The sequence below is a fragment of the Macadamia integrifolia genome, chromosome 10 (genome assembly GCF_013358625.1).
Source record: "Macadamia integrifolia cultivar HAES 741 chromosome 10, SCU_Mint_v3, whole genome shotgun sequence".
In the NCBI taxonomy this organism is placed as follows: Eukaryota; Viridiplantae; Streptophyta; class Magnoliopsida; order Proteales; family Proteaceae; genus Macadamia; species Macadamia integrifolia.
The window spans coordinates 25,142,618-25,161,390 of NC_056566.1; the positions used below are offsets into that span (position 1 = coordinate 25,142,618).

General features: G+C 37.2%; 3 protein-coding genes and 1 long non-coding RNA gene across 5 annotated transcripts; 3 read left to right on the top strand and 1 right to left on the bottom strand.

Moving 5' to 3' along the window:
• The first annotated feature begins 1,797 nt into the window (after positions 1–1,797).
• Positions 1,798–17,608, top strand: LOC122091462. Its single transcript, XR_006143941.1, has 2 exons — positions 1,798–1,924; positions 17,475–17,608. It is a non-coding gene; the product is annotated as an uncharacterized LOC122091462 (long non-coding RNA).
• Positions 1,973–3,981, top strand: LOC122091460 (histidine-containing phosphotransfer protein 1-like). 2 transcript variants are annotated; one of them, XM_042661427.1, is made up of 7 exons: positions 1,973–2,129; positions 2,318–2,461; positions 2,632–2,762; positions 2,917–2,985; positions 3,222–3,293; positions 3,422–3,494; positions 3,569–3,981. In XM_042661427.1, the coding sequence occupies exons 2-7, from the start codon at positions 2,402–2,404 to the stop codon at positions 3,617–3,619; spliced, it is 456 nt and encodes a 151-aa protein (XP_042517361.1). In that variant the 5' UTR covers positions 1,973–2,129; positions 2,318–2,401; the 3' UTR covers positions 3,620–3,981. The 2 variants fall into 2 exon arrangements, with proteins under 2 accessions (XP_042517361.1, XP_042517360.1); XM_042661426.1 differs by having other exon boundaries at positions 1,976–2,461.
• Positions 12,508–13,292, bottom strand: LOC122091461. The gene is made up of 2 exons (XM_042661428.1): positions 13,018–13,292; positions 12,508–12,913 (listed from the first exon to the last, which is right to left on the bottom strand). The coding sequence occupies exons 1-2, from the start codon at positions 13,163–13,165 to the stop codon at positions 12,756–12,758; spliced, it is 306 nt and encodes a 101-aa protein (XP_042517362.1). The 5' UTR covers positions 13,166–13,292; the 3' UTR covers positions 12,508–12,755.
• Positions 15,651–17,608, top strand: LOC122091459 (LRR receptor-like serine/threonine-protein kinase ERL1). Its single transcript, XM_042661425.1, has one exon. The coding sequence runs from the start codon at positions 16,039–16,041 to the stop codon at positions 17,248–17,250; it is 1,212 nt and encodes a 403-aa protein (XP_042517359.1). The 5' UTR covers positions 15,651–16,038; the 3' UTR covers positions 17,251–17,608.
• Positions 17,609–18,773: the final 1,165 nt, after the last annotated feature.

Consider the following 18,773-nt stretch of genomic DNA (forward strand, 5'->3'; position numbering starts at 1 on the left):
ATACATATTGAAACATAGCCGTGTTGACCAGTATAAGATAGAATTTTAAAGGGAGTAACAAAACTTTTCAACTGATACCATGGATCCATATCGGTATCATATTCACATCAATACCAATACTTCAATCCATGCAGAAAACCTTTTCCCATTAAATATGATAAAGAGCAAAGAAAGGAAGAGGGAAAGGACTAGGCAATGAAGGAACCTCTGCTCCTTAATCAAACCTTTTCTTTTGTTGGTCCACCCTAGTCTAGTCTAGTCTAGGCTATTCTGGAATGGGGTGGAGTGCTAGAAAGAGAAAGTGAGGCACACTCAAAGGGTGCGTCAACCCTTTCATTATTACCATATCCAATCTTTTGAAGCGAACGGATATAGGGAAAGGGTTTGCTTTCTCTATCCAAAAAAAAAAAAAAAGGGGTCCGCCCGTCTCACTCAGATTCACAGATGGATTGTGAGGGAAGAGAAATGGAGTGGTCTAAGTCCTCTCTACATCACTATGAAAGCTAGGGCATTTTAACATGAGATGCACAGCCATAGAGATCATATTGATGAAAAAAAATAAAAAATGCTCTATGTTAATAATCATAGCCCTTAGGTCGAAGCCTTCATTTGACAAATAGTTTTTTCACAAGATCATCGATTGATAGTAAAATGTGTTGACTTGAACCCATAACTAGCCAATTTCAACGGTGATGGAACAAGGGCTTCTTTTCACTAGGTTACCAACCATGTTGATGTCATTGTAAAATTACCAAGAAAAAGTGAAAAGGTTGAAAGTTTTTACTGATATAAACTGAAAATTAATATTGAATGCTAATGATAATACATATTTAAATTGATTAAACAATGTATTACCCTTTCACCAAAAGAAAAAAAAAAACAATGTATAACCCTAGTTGTGCTCAATGTTGTGAACATTACCTGTCCTATGACCCATAACTCCAAATGAAACTTTCGATGAGATGTGGACATTTATGTTTCGGAAATCCCTCTTGTTCGTTCTCATATTGGGTTAATTGGGAGAATATCTAAGACTCTAAGTGATGCCTTCACGGATCCAAATGTGCTCACAAGACACCCACAATAAGAATAAGGAGAGGATTGTCCATGCCACCAAGTGGTCTTTTTGCCAAAAAAAAAAAGAGAGAGAGAGAGATACACGCTTGCGACATAGCCTTTTCCCATAGGATTAAAATCAAAATGCAAAAAAATAGTGAAACTCTTTCATTTCCTTTAGAAAATTCAAAAGGAGGTAATAATAAAAATAATTATTCATGATTGGCCCATTTGTATAATTTTAAATGTTTAATATTTTTTTTAACCTTTAATAGATCAATCTAGTTGAGAAAATGGGCCAACTCGCCAATTCCATTTGATTTAAATTGAAATTCGGTCAGCTTCAAGAGAATCCAATTCAATCCCTATTGGTGTTTAAAAACCTCTAGAGAAAAATAAATGTACAATATCAATGTGAAGATTATTGTGCAGGTCTTCTTACATTCCACACACTCGCTCTTGTTGAATGATTCATCATTCCCCTCTCCTATAGTGTAAAACTGCATTCTCCCTATTTGTGTTTTTATTTATGTGTGAGGGAGAGAGAGGCTTTGGAGGGCAAGAATTAATAAGCAAATGGGAGGGTCACTCATTTTTAACCAATTGAATCGGAATCAATTGAGGCCTATCTATCTTATTCAACTTACTTGAACCGGCATCCAATTCTAATTGCAAAAATATCATCTGCAGTGCATGTACTGAGCATTGAATGACCAAAAGAATCTCGGAGTACGTATTCGAATGCTCTTATGCATCAGAGAATAATCACTCGTCGCAATTCGTATTATAGAACATTTATTTCACTGTTTGTTTTTGTGATTGATTGATTGAGAGAGAGAGAGAGAGAGAGAGAGAGAGAGAGAGAGAGGTGGGAGGGCAATAATTATTGAAAAAAAGGGTTAGCAAAGACAGAAAGAGTATAGATGGCATATTTTGGATGGGAAAGGAGTGTGGGGTCTTCATAAGGTGATTGGGAGAGGGGATCTGAATGTCTTCTTCCCTTTCATATAGCACAAATCCAGACAGATTGAATAACAGGGGAGAAGAAAGAGGAGTAGTATTTTACAAGTGAGGTAGTAAAGCAGGATCCTTTGGAATTTGGATTAGCTCTGGGTGTTTTCTGAGAGAGAGGCAGATTTCCTAAGTGCCCAACTTAACATATCAAATCTCTTTCAAAGTTATTGGGTGTTTAATTTCCTTCCTTTCTCATTCCTCTTTTCCCTCCTCTTTGTTTTCTATATATCCTTCCTTTCATTTATAGGATCTAAAGACCAAAAGAGTTGCTCAGTTTGGATAGAGTAAAGCAGTCAAGGAGAAGAGGGGAGAAAGGAGGCAATAGGCAAGCATGGATGTTGGTCAGATGCAGAGGCAGTTGATTGATTACACAGGATCCTTGTTTCGTGAGGTTAGTCTTGTTTGTCTAATTCTCTCTCGATAAAGAGATTGATGGTGGGTTAAATAGACTGAAATCTTAGATGGGTACTTTTGTTTGTTTGCAATTTATGGATTTCTGTTTCATTTTTGTTTATCATTTTGTTGGGTTTGTTTTGATGATGGATTCTTGTTGGTGAGAAGGGATATCTGGATGATCAATTCACTCAACTTCAGCAACTTCAAGACGAAAGCAACCCTGATTTCGTTTTCGATGTTGTTTCTCTCTTCTTTGAAGATTCTGAGAGGCTTCTTAACGATCTGGGCAGAGCTCTGTAAGGATTCAAGCTCATTCTCTTTCCGTTTCTTTCCCCTTCTCCTTTGGTTTCTGCCTTTAATTTTTTTTACTCTAATTTTTCCTTTCCTGGTTTCTGTTCTGCAATTAGCTTGTTTGTTTATGGGTATTTTCTTCCTTCTTTCCTTTTACAGTAATCAACCGATTGTAGATTTCAAGAAGGTGGATGCCCATGTTCATCAGCTGAAGGGTAGCAGCTCCAGGTATTTAGATTTCTACTTCTCCTCTCAGCTTCTTACTTTCTTTACTTGGTGAATGCCCATGATCACAGCAATCTCTGTATGTTTGTACAAGTTCTGGGAAATCTGTGAAACTTGGGATTAAATCCAACCATTTATTTTAGACCTTATTGTGATTTGCTCCTTCTGGAGGAAGGTCCTTATTAGTAAGCATTATGACCTTTTTGATGGAAATTAAAGAACTCTCATCTGGGTTACAGCATAGGTGCACAGAGGGTTAGAAATGCTTGCATTGCGTTTCGCAACTTTTGTGAGGAGCAGAACACTGAAGGGTGAGGTTTGCTTCCTTTAAGCATGATTTCGTTCAGTCATGGTCTCCTCTTAGTTGAGTTAATTAGATTAATCAGTACTAGAAGCAGTGGAGTCTTCCTCTTCTGATGGATAGAATGATCTGGTGCAGGTGTCTCAGATGTCTGCAACAGGTGAGGCAGGATTACTTCCTTGTGAAGAACAAGCTTGAATCTCTATTAAGGGTGAGTATTAGGAACCTTCATCTTGAAACTTATCTTTCTCAAAAATTCTGAAATTTTCTTCTTATTGACTGTAGCTGGAGCAACAGATTCTGGCAGCTGGTGGGTCAATTCCTATGGTGGAATAAGTATTAGTGGTAAGATTAATGGTTGTACACTTTTAAGGAGAAAACAAGAGAGTGAAGGAAAAAGGAATGAGAGGAGATTGGTGGTGTAGAAAATCTTTTCTGAGCTTTTTTTTTAGTTGTTGACATTGTAAGCTACTACTTCCCTAGTTCACTTATGGAAGGTTCTCTTAAATTATCTAGCTTTTGAGCTTCTGAGAAATGTGGGAGAAAGAAAGAGCAATTCTACCAATCTCTTCTGTTAAAATATGATGAACCCATCACTCTCATTTTCAGCTTAAAAGCTTAATCAAACTTTTTCTACCATTCAATAGTTTGATGTAACATGTACCAAATTGAATGGAATGTCTATTATCTTGGTTCTCTGGTTTTGAGTTTTGTCATATTTATGTAAGAATTTGATTCAGTTTCAATGAGGCCATTTGCAGATGCACCCATTATCATTACCCATTACCCAATACCCATATCTATATCCATAGCTATGATCATCCAATGTTTTCAGATGGACCCACGCAGAGGAGCATTCTTAGATCAAACCCAATGATGAATGGAGAATGGGGAATGCAGCAAGAACTCTCTGAGACAAATGGAGGCCATGCATTAATCTGGGTCAATGCCTTGGTAGATGGGAAAGGCGTATAGGGTGGGATCTGATTCTTTCAATGGTATAAACAAAGGTAAAGATATTTTTATAACAAAATAGACAACTGTGGTGATATAGATTGCACATGTCCATGGGGGTTTTGGAGGAATGGCATGCAGGTATGACTAAAAAAGAATGCAAGAGAGGCTATGTTCTTCTCTAAGTAAAAAAATATTTAAACACAGGCTTACTTTATTTAGTATCTGTAATCTTTAATTGTTTAAGTTCAGAAATGGGAAGCCCCCAGACTCCCAAACACCATTTTCATTGGAAGATTTGTTTAATTTTTAAGATGATGAATGAACCTTTCATGCATTCCATTCTTACAGAGGTGTCTATTGAGGGGTCAACCCTTTTTATCAGTTGGGGCTGTCTCTATCTGCAGGCTATGTGCTTTTAAGTGTATGATCAGAGAGACATGGAGAGAAGAGTGGTACAGATTACAGATTCTCTGGTTCTTTGTTTATTGGGGTTCTGATCTTAAGCTATTTTTTAATCTTGTTGCATCTTAAGAGAGTTCCACTTGCCAGCCATTTCTTCTTGCTTGGTCTCCCCAGAATCTGTTATATAACTTATTTTATTTAGTATCACATGTCACTCTACTATCTTAATTATGTGAGTTCAAGTGTTAGTGGTTGGCTCATGTAGTAGTTACTTAGTAGCTAGAATATTGATCAGTCAAAAGTCATGTCTTTGAGTTGAGAGTCTTGTGAGAGTTAGTGGGGGAGGGGGAAGTGGAGGGGGAAGTGGAAGTTACCCATTGTCATATATGTATTTAAAAGTTAATAGAATGAATGGAATATGATTGTTTGAATTAACATTAACTTATTAACTTATGGCTCTGTTTGGTTGCAAGAAAAGGAAAGTAAAATTTTTATATTTTAAAAAGAAATGTTTGTGTTTATTTCCCAATTTGACTTTATCATTAATCTCAAATCAAATCATTCCATATTTAGTAATTAAAGTTTACTCTACTTTGTATCCAAGACCTTTTGTTATAATATGTAAAATAAAAATTGCATGCAAAATATATCATTACTAAGTAGTTTATACAGTCACCTGGAATAATGATTATACAAGTTTATTTTTTAAGTATGAAAATTTTATTTCTATTTCTTTTAAATGTCCCTTGTAACCAAACATAGTCTATTGAAGGTGGGCTTCCTTTGAAGAAAGTCACTTATATTCTATGATAAAAATTACCTCATTTCTCAACAGAAGAAGAAAATTTTTTCTTTCTAGTAAATGATGAAATATGCTAAAGATGGAAGAAGAATCACAAAAAAAATGAAAAGTAATGGAAGATGGAAATTGGAAGTTACTTGTTCAATTATAGTATTGTGGAACATTAAATCCTTAGGCTTGCGATTGGATCGGCATGCTTGATTTGGGATCAATGAAGTTTATGGAATTTGCCATGGATTTGAAAGTAAAAAGAGTTAATTTACAAAGTCAACCTACAAATAAATAACACAAATATTCACCCCCAAAGAAAAATTTCATTTCATATGAACCCAGATTGGGTTTGAAACTATTGCCAAGCCTAATATAGATAACTAAGAGAGTGCTGGGTTTGGTTTCCTATTGTTGTTTATTTTTTATGGAAGAAAGTTTTCTGTTGCGCCTATGCACACTTGTGTCTATCTCTCCTCCTCCTATAAAGTAACCTCTCTACCACATATAATCTGAATCAAAAGAGGGGGTATTAATTGGGTTTGTGCAAGCGTGGTAGCCAAGTTTCCGGATATTTTATATTTATTTTTTTCTTATATAATGTGCTTTAAATTATTCTTTTAGACTTAAGTTTTAGAATTTTGTTTTTGACACACTTAATTTTTAGGGTTTTGTTTTTGACACCCTCTTAAAGTTGTCAAATAATTTATAGTTTTACTTTTTTTCCCTTTTAGTATAACACATTTTTCCAATAAGGGTAAATGTTGTAATTTTATATATGTACTTCAAAAATATGCAAGACAATGATAATTTTTTTTTAATCTTTTTCATAAGACAACTTTTGATAATGACATTATGATAATTCATTTTTTATTACCAAAAAAAAAATATTAGTCATTTTCAAATTATTTTTGACATTTTTGAATACCATAAACTTTCAGAATTTTGGGAAATAATACAAAGGGCAATTAAAAGAAAGTGTCAAGTTTTAAAAGTTCCTAATTTTTAGCCATAGCCGTGTTGCTAGGGTTACAAATGGAATGAAGGATGAGACTTGCTTGTATTAATTTTAGTTTTTCACTTTGCGATAACAGTTTACAGATAGGAACTTTGAGACTTGTAAGTGGTCTCAATTGAATTGTTTCAACTTTGTCTTTGAACTTGTAAAGATCATCCAGACAACTGAATTTGATCATTCAAGTTTTGCATTCCACCCCTTAACAATTTTCTGATCCAAAGGCACTCCTTAAGGCTCTGAATGTTTCAAATGAAAATCATTTTTATTTGAAAAATCCATTGTGTTCCTTGTTTCTGTCTAATTTTTTTTATTGTACATGACAAGGAAATATTTCTTTTCTATATCCTCAAAGAGATTAAAAATGACATGGCAAAAAAGAAATGTAGTACAGTGAAGAAAGTCACTTTGACCTCTTCTGCATTTCAGAAAAATTTAAATTGAGCCTAAAATACACAAGACAATCAAAAAATGGAGGATCACGGAGGGGGGGAGGGGAGGAATATTTGCTGCTACCTAAGTTTTGTAGCCAAAGAACTAGAATAATTTACCTTCCCTTTGTGTTCATAAATACTCTCCTAGATTTTAGTATTTTCCAATATATCTTTTAAAAGTTCATTTTTCATACCATTGCAGGGGAGGTCCCAACAAAGCTAAGTATAACCTATTTCTGAACCATGGTCCCATAATTTTTCAAATGTGGTTCCACTTTTCTTGCTCTATTCTCTGTCATCTGCTTTTAACAGTTTCCTAGAAGGTGATTTTTCTAAAATATGACCCCTATACTTGGATATAGACCCTGATTGGGTTGGGCTGGGGGTGGTTATCCCTGATTGACCCTGTCAACCCTTAATTTTTTCCATTTCAGAGCTGGGCAGGTCTTGATTGATTATGACTGCCTATTTGTTTTTACCATTACTGTCCCTATATGCACTAAACAAAAAACAAAGAGAAAAATGAGAAGTCTTGAGGATGGGTGTAAATATTATCTTCCACGTAACTACCCATTTGTGATTTATTTATGAGTTAAAAGTTTCCCAACACGTTAGCTTAAAACACAAATTGCACGCCTCCACCCATATTATTATAGCACCCCTATAAACATCCTAAATAATACCCCTTGTTGACAAGTTTCCCATAATACCCCCTTCAACGCCCGAAACCACACATGGGCATTGGAGGGTACCTTCCCCTATTATTTTTATACATACTACATAGGGTTGGGCTGGGCTGGGCTGGGCTGGGCTAGGCCCAAGACCTCAACCCAAGCCTAGGTTGACCCAGCCTCAGCCATTAAAATCTCAGCCCAAGCCCTTCTTATGGACTGAAAGCTCAGGCCAGGCCATGTTCGGGCTCAGGGCGTGCTCGAGTTGGCCCAATCAAATTGACACCCTTGCCAAGAATGGTTAGAGCAAAACATTGCAAATCTTTAGTAACTCAGTGTTGGTCACACTTGTGCAGGGTCTGGTCATAGGAGCGGTGAGTTTGGAATCGGTCTTAACCTTTGTCATTTTTATGCAAAATGACCAAATTAAGGACTAGAACCTGAGCATCTGCTCTGGTAGCTTGAACCATTTGCAATTGTTCTAAGAAATGGTCCCCAACTCTAATGGATTTTAAACATTCCAGAGAAACAAGAGGTGATCATCTAAATTACTTATATATCAACTTGGGTGGTCCTAAACTCAACTCACTTCAATGTAAAGCTGGCCATGTGTTTGGCTTCTAGCCTCCTCTTTAAAAACATTATTGACTTTTAAATCACTTTCCAAAGTTTTATTTGCTGATGAAGTAAATTCTGTATGAGCTCAAAATTTACTAAATAAATAGAACCATTGGTGACGATTCTCTAGATTAGTTAGCTGTTGAATTTGGTAGTTCAGTATTACAATTGGCTAGTAGGGAAATAACAGAAGCTTTTGCGACACAGTTGGGTTTCTATTATGGCTAGAATAAGAAACCCATCAAATGAGGAGCAGTTTTATTAAAGTGAATACAAAGAAAAAATATATAAAGTTCCTTTTCTGGGGTGATCCATCCATCATTCTTAAGGATCCTGTTACTACAAGGTCTGGGAGGTATGCAGCCTTAGCCCTTGCTTCGTAGGAGAGGCTATTTCCGAGTTATAAACTATTAATAGGCTATATGACTATTAATGTTAGTTGCTAAACTTCAAGACCCCCACCAGCTTCCTATTTAAAGGTGTTAATCGGTTTGGTTTCGGTTTAAATCGTCCAATTTGATTCCGTTCACATATATTTTGACTGAAACCATAACCACACCATTTATTAAACGATTGCACTTTCTGAAACCGCAACCATTTAGTAAACGGCTTCAATTTTCACGATTTTTAAACGGTTTTGGTTTCGGTTTATTCCATGTGGTTTCTAAACGGTTAGTTAGTTTATTCACATATTTACTAAATTTGCTATTGGTGATAAATGATTCAATCTTGAGAATGTGAAATGCAAACCATTATGTTTTGTTAAAACAACTAAACAACTAAGCAAAATAAAATATTTTGATAGAAAATAGTCTCAAGCGCATCTAACAAGTCAGTAAATAATGCTTGCAGTAGGGATTTTCTTCTTCTCCCCCCCCCTCTCCCAAATAATGTGTTATAATATTGAAAAAAATATATTTAATATGCCATGGTATAAGCAAAAAATTACATTTTTATCAGTTTATATTTTACTTAGTGCGTTGGATTAATTTAATTGGCATTCCAAACAATGAACAAGCCAAAACAATGAACAAGCCACCTCTAGAATTACTTGAAGGCTTGCAACACTCAATCTTTGAATCAAATGAGATACTAATGATATTTTGCAACCACCTTATTTAATCTTTAAATGGGTTAATCGAATCAGTTTTGACAGTTTAAACGGTTTGATTTTCATGGTTTCAATTTAATTTGAAACCACGGGTTAAACGGCTCGGTTAAGTTTCAATCCGTTTACCTAATCGGCCTGAAACTTGAAACCATAACCGAACCATTTACTAAACGGTTTTGTGGTTTCGATAAACGGTTTCGGTTTCAAATTCACATCCTTATTCCTATTCTTCCCAAGAGAAGGTTGGATTTGGCCTTCAATGGGGGTTTTGTGCTTTCATCTCTCCAATAATGAACAAAGTATGAGTGTAATAGCATTGGAAAAACTCCAATATGAACAAATTATGTCATAATATCAAATTTCTTAATTTCTACTAGACATCCAGTCTAAAGATTTCACAAACAAGGTACATAACTTCTCTTCAATCCATCCTCCTCCCCCCCACACCCCCCCCCAAAAAAAAAAAAAAGAAAAAAGAAAAAATCTCATTAATAATGGACTTCTTTGAATCATCATACAAAAGCAAGACAGTCAATCAATATAATGTGACCATCTGATGGAAGATAACAAAGCACTGAGTAGTCAGTAGAACCTAGCCCACAGCCTAATACAGCACAAACATAAATATTATAAGACCCATTCCTGGTACCTACTTTTTAGTTCAAACAACAGAAGCGGATGAAGCTGGACTAAAATGATCACTGGAGTAGGAGATATTCTTGATTTATGTTGAAGTTAATGCAATTTATGGATGCTACTAATCCTTCCAAAAGTGACAAAATGACATGTCAAGAGAAACAAAACTACAGCCAGATAGAACTCTGACCAGAGGAATCCTTGTTTAGAAACAGTGTCAAACTGTATTTTTATGCTCTTAAGTGGAGATGCCGAAACAATGTAGGTGGGCACCCTCGGCATCAATGTAGGAACCAAAATAATTTAGGCAGATAGATGCATTTTCTGTGATTACAGAACCAGTAGAATTGCCCAATTGACAAACCCATTGAATGCAACATTTTCAGGAAATATAGCCGATGAAAAGACCAAACCCAGAATATAATTGATGGCATAATCTCGTATTCAAGATTTTTAGGAAAAATTAACTGATGGAAGAAACAATCACAACCATTTCAACATGCGACCAAGCTTAGCAAGACTTAATAGTCAATAGGTACAACAAAGCTAGATTTTCAGTACAAGCATAACCTAGATGATACTAATCCAAAAACAACTTCAAATCTCTATTTTAATATTTTAACAAATGTATTAATTATTAGGATCTGCACAACCCTGCACCAAAAGGAAAAGGAAATACAAAAAAATAGTAATAATAATAATAATAATAATGTGAACACACTAATCTCAGTAAAAAATAAAAGCCAGGGAAAAAATTAACTCATGTTTGCCCTTCATCATGAACTGCTTGTTGTATGCCTTAGTTCCAACAATTCTTGCTTCCCATACTTTTTCCTCTTCAATGGGATGGAGTCCCATAGACTTGCAAATCCATTATTAGACACACAGAAAACTATCTTTCTAACTCCAATGACAACTACAATAACTCTGAAAACTTCTCCTCCACACTCCATCTTGAACTGCTTATAGAATGCCTTAAGTTTCAACAATTCATGCTTCTCAGGCTTTTTCGTCAGTTGGATAGAATCTCAGAGACTAGAAAATCCACCATTAGACAACATAAAACTGCCTTTCTAACACTGATGCCACCTAAATTTCTCAATTGTTACTCAGACTTCTCGTCTTTTAGATTCTAGTCGTCCTGTCATTTTTTTTACCCACCTTCAGCCTTCTTCTGTTCCATCCCACAAACAGGAAAAACCCTTCTTTTTTCAACAATAGGAAACCTAAAAGCCCTAGATTTACATACCTCTGTACACGTTAATGTTCATCTACCTTGAGGAAGCCTGGACAATACAAGATCTAAACAACCCCAAACCCAAATCATGAAATTCTTTTCCCTCTCTCTTATCTCTGAAAGACTTCAAGTTCAACTCTGCCCAAGACCATGTAGAACTGCCTCCCATCCATGCGGTTCTACATCACCTATGCTGACTACAACATCCGGCATCCTAAAAGCACAGTTCAATTCAAGGACCACCCCACCAAACTGCGTTGCTGGCTCTGCAAGTTCAACACATGCACAGCTGATGATGCTACACAACAACCAGATGCAAGGATTGACAGTAGTCCACAAAGATTTCTTTTCTTGGGTAACAGATGGGTTACCATACACTTAAAAAAATAATTGTATATGCAATTTTGTCCATGTATACCAACTTTTGACTAAGGTAAAATGGAACAAGTATCAAAGAGAAGCCATACACTAACAAAAAGAAACAGATGCGTGCTTAGAAGTTTGAACATCCAAGGACCTCAAGGTATCAGCAAAAGAAATTTGTACAAGATGTACTACCAAGGAACTCAATGTTAAAGGAATAGAAATCTAATTAGGGTCTCTAACCAAGAAGCCTGAGGCAAACAGACATCAAACCACAGTTATGTAACCAATCTTGAAGATTTGCATCAATGACAAGAAACTAAATAGGAACATTCGCAGTGTTTTCACAGAAAAGTGGAAACCTAAAAGCTTTCGGGCCAAAGGCCAAAAGAAATACCAAAACCTTTACTGATGGATGATTCTTTGGTGGTTAGTGTGGTGTCAGGGCTAGAAAAATTATATTAATCTTCTTTCCTGAATTATCACAGGAGATAGTTACGGCTTGTCTAATTGGACTGCATACCCCTACAGAATATTTTCAAACAACAAACCAGTAATCACAGCAAACTAAATGTATTTGAGGGATGGGGCATCACTTTCTTACTTACCTATAAGCGTTTGGACAGCTTAGGTACAGCTTAGGTAACGAATACAATGAAAAAGAAGGTTTTTAGCAGAACACTCTTCACGCTGAACAGAAATCAGCATTGCATGAATAGCTGAATCCCATGGTTATTTAATCCAAACAAAATAAAGAACGGTATTTTAATGAAATCAAATTGCCCACCTAGGTAGCACTAGTATTCTTTCAATTTGGAAGTTCTCCATATATTTACTAATGGCAGCAAAACAAGAGAAAAGACTTCTAACGATTATCTCAAAGCATTCAAATTTGAGCTAACGAGTACTGTTCAATATTTTGTATCTTTACGTCCAACCATGAAAAAATACAAGAGACATTCAAATTAGTGTAGCTGGTCACTTCAACAGTTAGAAACCATAGCAGCTTTCTGTATTCATTATCAGAAAAATAACCCACGACATGGAAGAGTCTACAACCATTGTGATGTTACTAATCCCCAGCTCTGGGTAATGCCAGATCAGCTTATATTCTTAACTTAGATAAAGAAACTGTGAATCAAACGAACGAGTTGACATGGTACATCACGAAAAGGTTCTCCAATTGTTGCAATCAAGCAACCATTAGACAGAAAATTAACCAGAAATTGTACAAAACCTCATCGTTGGCTACGGTTGAAGTCAGAAAACCCAAGAATACGCCTTGTGCTCGCCACTCTCGCCTTACTTCTCCCGCGATCTCCACTGAACCCGGAATCTGATTCGTCATGAACCCAGCCAACAGATTTCCGGGCCTCTAGAACGAATTGCGATATCCCTAAGAGAAATTGAAACAAACAGTCGATCTAAGTTCCTGGAAAGTTACAACTAAAAATAGATTATGAGAGAATAAATACAGAGAAGGGGAGAGAGAGAAAAGACCTTCTTTCACGGTCTGTCTCTTCTCTCGGATCTCGTGAATTGTTGCAGAGAGTTTCCAGTACAGAGGACGACCCACATAGAAGGCAACAACAAGTAGAAGAATGACTGAAACCGCTCTACACGAAACCTTAGCTGCCGAAGACGCCATTGTTATCTTCTTCTGGTGCTTCCCGTTCCTGAGAGAGGTGACTCCGATTTCTTCAGAAGGGTGAAGAGAGGAAATGGGGAGAACTAGAAAGGTCGAGCGATTTGTCCGTCGCTCATTAGGATTTGTCTTGGTGAAGCTATAAAGCAGAGTTCCAGTGAGCACGCAATGTGTCGGGAGGATTTCAGCCGTGAGATTCTCCTATCTTGAATTTTTTTTTTTTTATTAGATTGATCCACCCTTTCAGATGCAATATGAAGGAAGGGTGTCGATTTGGAATCATAACTGAAACCGTCGGATTGGGATCCTCTCCAACGACCGTTCAATTAGAGACATGCATGTCTCAATTGTACATTTACATACTTTGCATTGCAAATAGCAAACCCAAAGAACCGAAACTACCAATAATTCTGTTTCTATAAGATTGTATAGTGATGGTATTAATTCATATATGGACTTGTTTATTTGGTCATCATTTATTCTTAGTTGTCATTCTTAAGAAGCTTACATTTGATTTCAGGGAGTTTGGAAGAAGTAAAACCATCTTATTTTTCTATTAATTTGTGGTTGGAGTTTCCTTTCAGCGACTGTGGTCGGAATGATCGTCCCCATGGTTGTTGGTGTTATCAGATTGCTTTAGGGATAGGTAGTGGGAATTGGGGATGTTCACCATCAACAGATGACTCCAATCATGAGATCACACCACATGTGAAAAATGAATTATCATAAATAGAGTTGGAAATGACCTTACTTACAAACATTAGCTTATCCTAGTGGTGGTAATTTCGACTTGAAGAGCCGGTGCCCAGGGGAGAAAGTTGTGGGATTAAATCATGTCGTATGAAGTGTGTGTAGAAGTAGGTGGCTGTTGATCCTACTAGTGCCCAGTAGACTGGCCATTGGCTAATGACACTCAGTATAATAGAGTAAAAAAAAATAAAAAAAATAAAAAAAAAGAAGGAAGGTTACTCATTTCACATGAGAACCAGGGAGATGAACATAGAGGTGCTAGTATACCTTGTCCCACCGGCTCAAAGAATATTTTTTCTTTTTATGTATTACAAATTTTAATTTTTCAATTTTTATATGTTTATTTTATTTTTTAAAATTTATTTACTCTCTCCTCTCTAATGGACTGAAGACTCATATGTATACTAAAATATGTCATAAGCTAGCATTGTAAATACTTAATGACTTAGCGTCACGCTAAAATCGACATATTTGGTAAAGAGATTCTGCTTGATTAGGGGTTACAAATTGGCCATTTCAAGAACCCACCTAGTATGTGCTTCAAAAACAAGTTAGTAAGGTATAGATTGAATTTTCCTTCAGCCATAGTAAATGAGTTAGGAATTCCTCTACCAATGGCCGTCCTTGCACTTCGATAGCTAAATAGGAACAATTAAGGACACTTCGTGCCTCCGACATACAGAGGAAGGTAGGTAATTATGACAGTAGCTTCGTGAGTGAATCCCTCCATCCGGATGCTTGAGCTATATTTGGTATATATTCTCAAAATAGATTTTCGATTTAAAATACATTCCAAAGTAAGAAAAAATAATAAAAATAGAAAAGAATTAAGTTTTAATAAACCAAACACAGCCTTAAGTTTCTCCACTAAAAGTGTGAAAAAAAGAGATCTAAACTTTGAAGGCCAACCACAATGGGCATGATTGCATTATTTCATCCCTACATAAATGAAGGTTAGGCCTGACCATCAATAGTAGTTAAGCATTATGACTTATGAGGGTGTGGTTGCATCATAACATCATATGACATATAAGGCCTTCAATAGAACCCAATGGTGAAAGCGAGTGAAACCATATGTTATATCTTCATTTCAGTATTTAATGTGGGCTTGGGCTTGCCCATTTAAACCTTCAACTGCAATTGCCATTTCTATTTGTTTTGTGGTCAACAGTCAAACATTCTACGAAAAAAAAAAATAGTCAAACATTGAAAACGATCCATTCCCTTGCAAATCTATTGGATCTTTCCTCATTATAACTTAATTAAAGCATGCCCATCCATACTGTTTAATAGGTATACCAAATCTTGATCAACTTTATAGAGTCAATTTGACCATTGGGGTCCACCCATGTTGTGTCTATACTCTATAGGTTACACTGACAGGTCGGCTACTCGGGTCTGAAAAATGGATATCGACTCAACCGAACCCGTCCAACTGAGCCAACCGGGTAGGAGAAAACACGTGGCTAATAATGGGACCGTTGGTCGTCTCCCATGCTATAGGGCCAGACAAACCTTCTCCATATCGTGACTGACAGCTGGCAGTAATCCAATGTAAAGAAGCTCTGACGTGACACGGTTTCTCCCTTTGTTCACGTATCACCGCCTGCTCACGTGGTACTTGTTCTATTGAGTTGTTATCCGAGTCTCAGCTTCGGAATGTCACGTAGGTTCGGAGAACCGTTCGCTCTTCCGAACCTAATCCCAAGGAAACAAGCTGTGGGATGGGGAAAAGAGTAAAAAAACACTGGAACTTGCTTTGTAGTTGTAGTTGCAGTCATTGCGCATTCTCTGAGAAGCCAAATTAATGAAAAGAAAAGCGAAGAGTACTGAGAGCGAAGTGGGATCAAAGCTAAAGCGAAACTTATCTCCCAAGTCATCTTTTCTTTCTCTCTCTTAATCTCTTCTCTTGCGGTCTTGAATCTCTTGACCATTGATGTTTTCTTCTGTTTTCCCATTAAAGCTCTCTCGGCGTCTCGCACGGGAAATCTGTAGGCTGCCCCCCTCACGGAAAAGTTGCAGAATAGCTCGTCCCGTACCCTTTAAAACACAAGCAATACTCCACCGTCAAACCAGACTACCAGACTTACAAAGGGTTTCTCATATCTCTCTGTTTCTTTCAAGAAATGGAGGTGATGATGAACACTAGGAAACACCTTGTATCCTCCGTAATTTTTGTTTTAGGTTTGTTCTACTTTCCATTGATCGCATTTTCCATCTTAGACCCACTTGATTTCCTTGCTCTGCAATCTGTACGTAGATCTCTGGATGATTTGCCGGGCTCGAATTTCTTTTCCTCTTGGGACTTCACCTCCGACCCCTGCAACTTCGCTGGTGTTTACTGTGAAGCTGACAAGGTAATCGCTTTAAACCTGGGTGATCCCAGAGCTGGTTCTCCTGGTCTTAGTGGCCGTATCGACCATGCAATCGGCAATCTCTCAGCGCTTGCGGAGCTCACCATTGTTCCAGGTAGAGTAATGGGTTATCTTCCACAAACTCTATCTCAGTTGAAGAACCTTCGGTTCCTCGCCATTAGTAAGAACTTCATCTCAGGCGAGATACCCACTTCTCTAGCGGAACTCCGGAGTCTCCAAACCCTTGATCTTAGCTACAATCAGCTCAGCGGCTCAATTCCTCCATCCATTGGAACAATCCCTTCGCTATCCAATGTAATTATGTGTCACAACCATCTCACTGGTTCAATCCCTTCCTTCACTTCCGAAACCCTATCACGTCTCGATCTCAAGCACAACAACTTCGCCGGAGCTCTCTCTTCTTCTTCTCTACCTCCGTCGCTTCAATACCTATCCCTTTCTTTCAACAGTCTGAGTGGACCGGTGGACCGGCTGTTACCCCGACTCAACCGGCTGAATTACCTAGACCTGAGTATGAACCGGTTCACCGGAAGCATTCCCGGCGTTTTATTCACATTCCCGATAACAAACCTTCAGTTGCAGAGAAACTTCTTCGCTGGACGTGTTACACCATTGGATCAGGTTACAATCAGCACCGTCGATTTGAGCTATAACAGATTTTCCGGCCAGATATCGCCGCTGCTATCGACCGTACAGAACCTATATATGAACAATAACCGGTTCACGGGGGAGGTACCCGGGAGCTTTGTGGACCGGTTGTTAGCCGCAGGAATTGAGGTACTGTACCTACAGCATAACTACCTGACCGGAATCGAAATCAATCCGGCGGCTGAGATTCCATCGAGCAGTTCTTTGTGTTTACAGTATAACTGTATGGTGCCGCCGGTGCAGACTACTTGCCCGCTTAAGGCGGGGTTGCAGAAGACTCGGCCGACGACTCAGTGTGCCCAGTGGAAGGGATGAGGTAGGGATAGTAGAGAATAGTCAGGGGCAAAAATGGAATTTTGTTCTCTCTTTTTGTTTTTTTTTTTTTTGGGTTCAGTTTTGTTGGGGCTAGTCCTGTTCATTTTATTTTGTATTGTTGTGAATCTGTGATATATTGGTTGGGTTTAGGTGTTAATTAATCTTAGAGAGAGAGAGAGAGAGAGAGAGAGAGAGAGAGAGAGAGAGGAAACAAGGAAATAAAGTGGGTGTGGCCTGTGTAAAGTGTCTCTCACCTGTGGGTATTATGTAGATAGTGGGTGGACATTGAAATATAGTCTTGGATGAAGACTATAACCATTTGATTGAAAATCTATTTTGAAAGCTTTTTTTCATAGAATTTCTGAATAAGCTTTGTGTTGATGATCAGGTTTGTGGGCTTATGCGTCTATAATGTGTTTTATATTTAATGTTTTAGGAGCGAGTTTTTCTTCATCCCATGGTGAAGAGAGAATCTCTTTATTTTTTGTATATTTTGTTGAGTTCTTTCAAAAGAACTTTCACAGGTTACTATTATATGTATTGAAATAGATGATAGAAACCCACAAACACAACTTAGTTTCGAGAAGAAAAAAATAAAAAAAATACATCGATACACATTGTTCAAGACCAATGACTCCTTGATCTCATCTGCTACCCGTTGGAGGTAGGGATGGGATGACACTAAGGGCCATTACCCATTGCTGGTCCCACTTTTACAGGGTCCTTAGAGGGATGAGTTTTGATTCAATTTTATCTTTGGCATTTTTGTACAAAATGATCGCCCTCAAGACTTGAACCCAAGCATTTGCCCTCGAAAACTATCCCTGATTATGATTATATATTTCTAACAAAAAAAAACCCCTTTATAAATGATAGAAATTAAAAAAAAAAAATTACATCTTAGCAGGAGTTGGTGGCCATGCTCTTACCTAATTTAAAGTCAGAACCCGAGAAAGTTGAAACACATATAACTTCAATATCGAGGCACAAATGCCCATGACCATCCCAGCGGTATAGTCAAACTTTCCCCTTATTAATTATATATCCCTATTACCTCTAATTAATGTGTTAATGTTGATTAAGTTAGCATTGGATTGTTCTATATTCTTGTCATTTTGGTCCTATGTAGGAAGAACCCTTCCTCTTGTCTTACTTCAACTTCTCAAGTAGGGACCTTTACTTTTTTTTATATCTTTTAGGGTAACCTAACACGAGGACCACCACATTTTGTGTTGAGTGAGGTGCACAAGTCACATAAAAAAAGGGCCTTTTTTTCTCCTGGTAACTTAAAATGGACTTCTAGACTTGGTGGACTTTGTCCATTACTTTTGTCATGGCCTTCTGGGTTTTGCTGATTATTATGCCCTTGTTATGATGACATATTTTTTTTTTTTTTTGGTAAATGTTATGTGATAAATACCTATACTAATGACCTAAACATGTATGATTAAACACTAAAATGATATAAAGCAAACTACTTTGGTCCTTCATCCCTTCTTTTTTGGAGGAACCCTTTCATACTT

Excerpts from the sequence above, each read along its gene's own strand:
- LOC122091461 (XM_042661428.1), bottom strand. The coding sequence starts at position 13,165 with ATGGCGTCTTCGGCAGCTAAGGTTTCGTGTAGAGCGGTTTCAGTCATT. Across the intron at positions 12,914-13,017 it reads GAGACAGACCGTGAAAGAAG|GGATATCGCAATTCGTTCTA; the intron begins GTCTTTTCTCTC and ends AATTTCTCTTAG.
- LOC122091460 (XM_042661427.1), top strand. The coding sequence starts at position 2,402 with ATGGATGTTGGTCAGATGCAGAGGCAGTTGATTGATTACACAGGATCC. Across the intron at positions 3,294-3,421 it reads GAGGAGCAGAACACTGAAGG|GTGTCTCAGATGTCTGCAAC; the intron begins GTGAGGTTTGCT and ends GATCTGGTGCAG. Across the intron at positions 3,495-3,568 it reads AGCTTGAATCTCTATTAAGG|CTGGAGCAACAGATTCTGGC; the intron begins GTGAGTATTAGG and ends TATTGACTGTAG.
- LOC122091459 (XM_042661425.1), top strand. The coding sequence starts at position 16,039 with ATGGAGGTGATGATGAACACTAGGAAACACCTTGTATCCTCCGTAATT.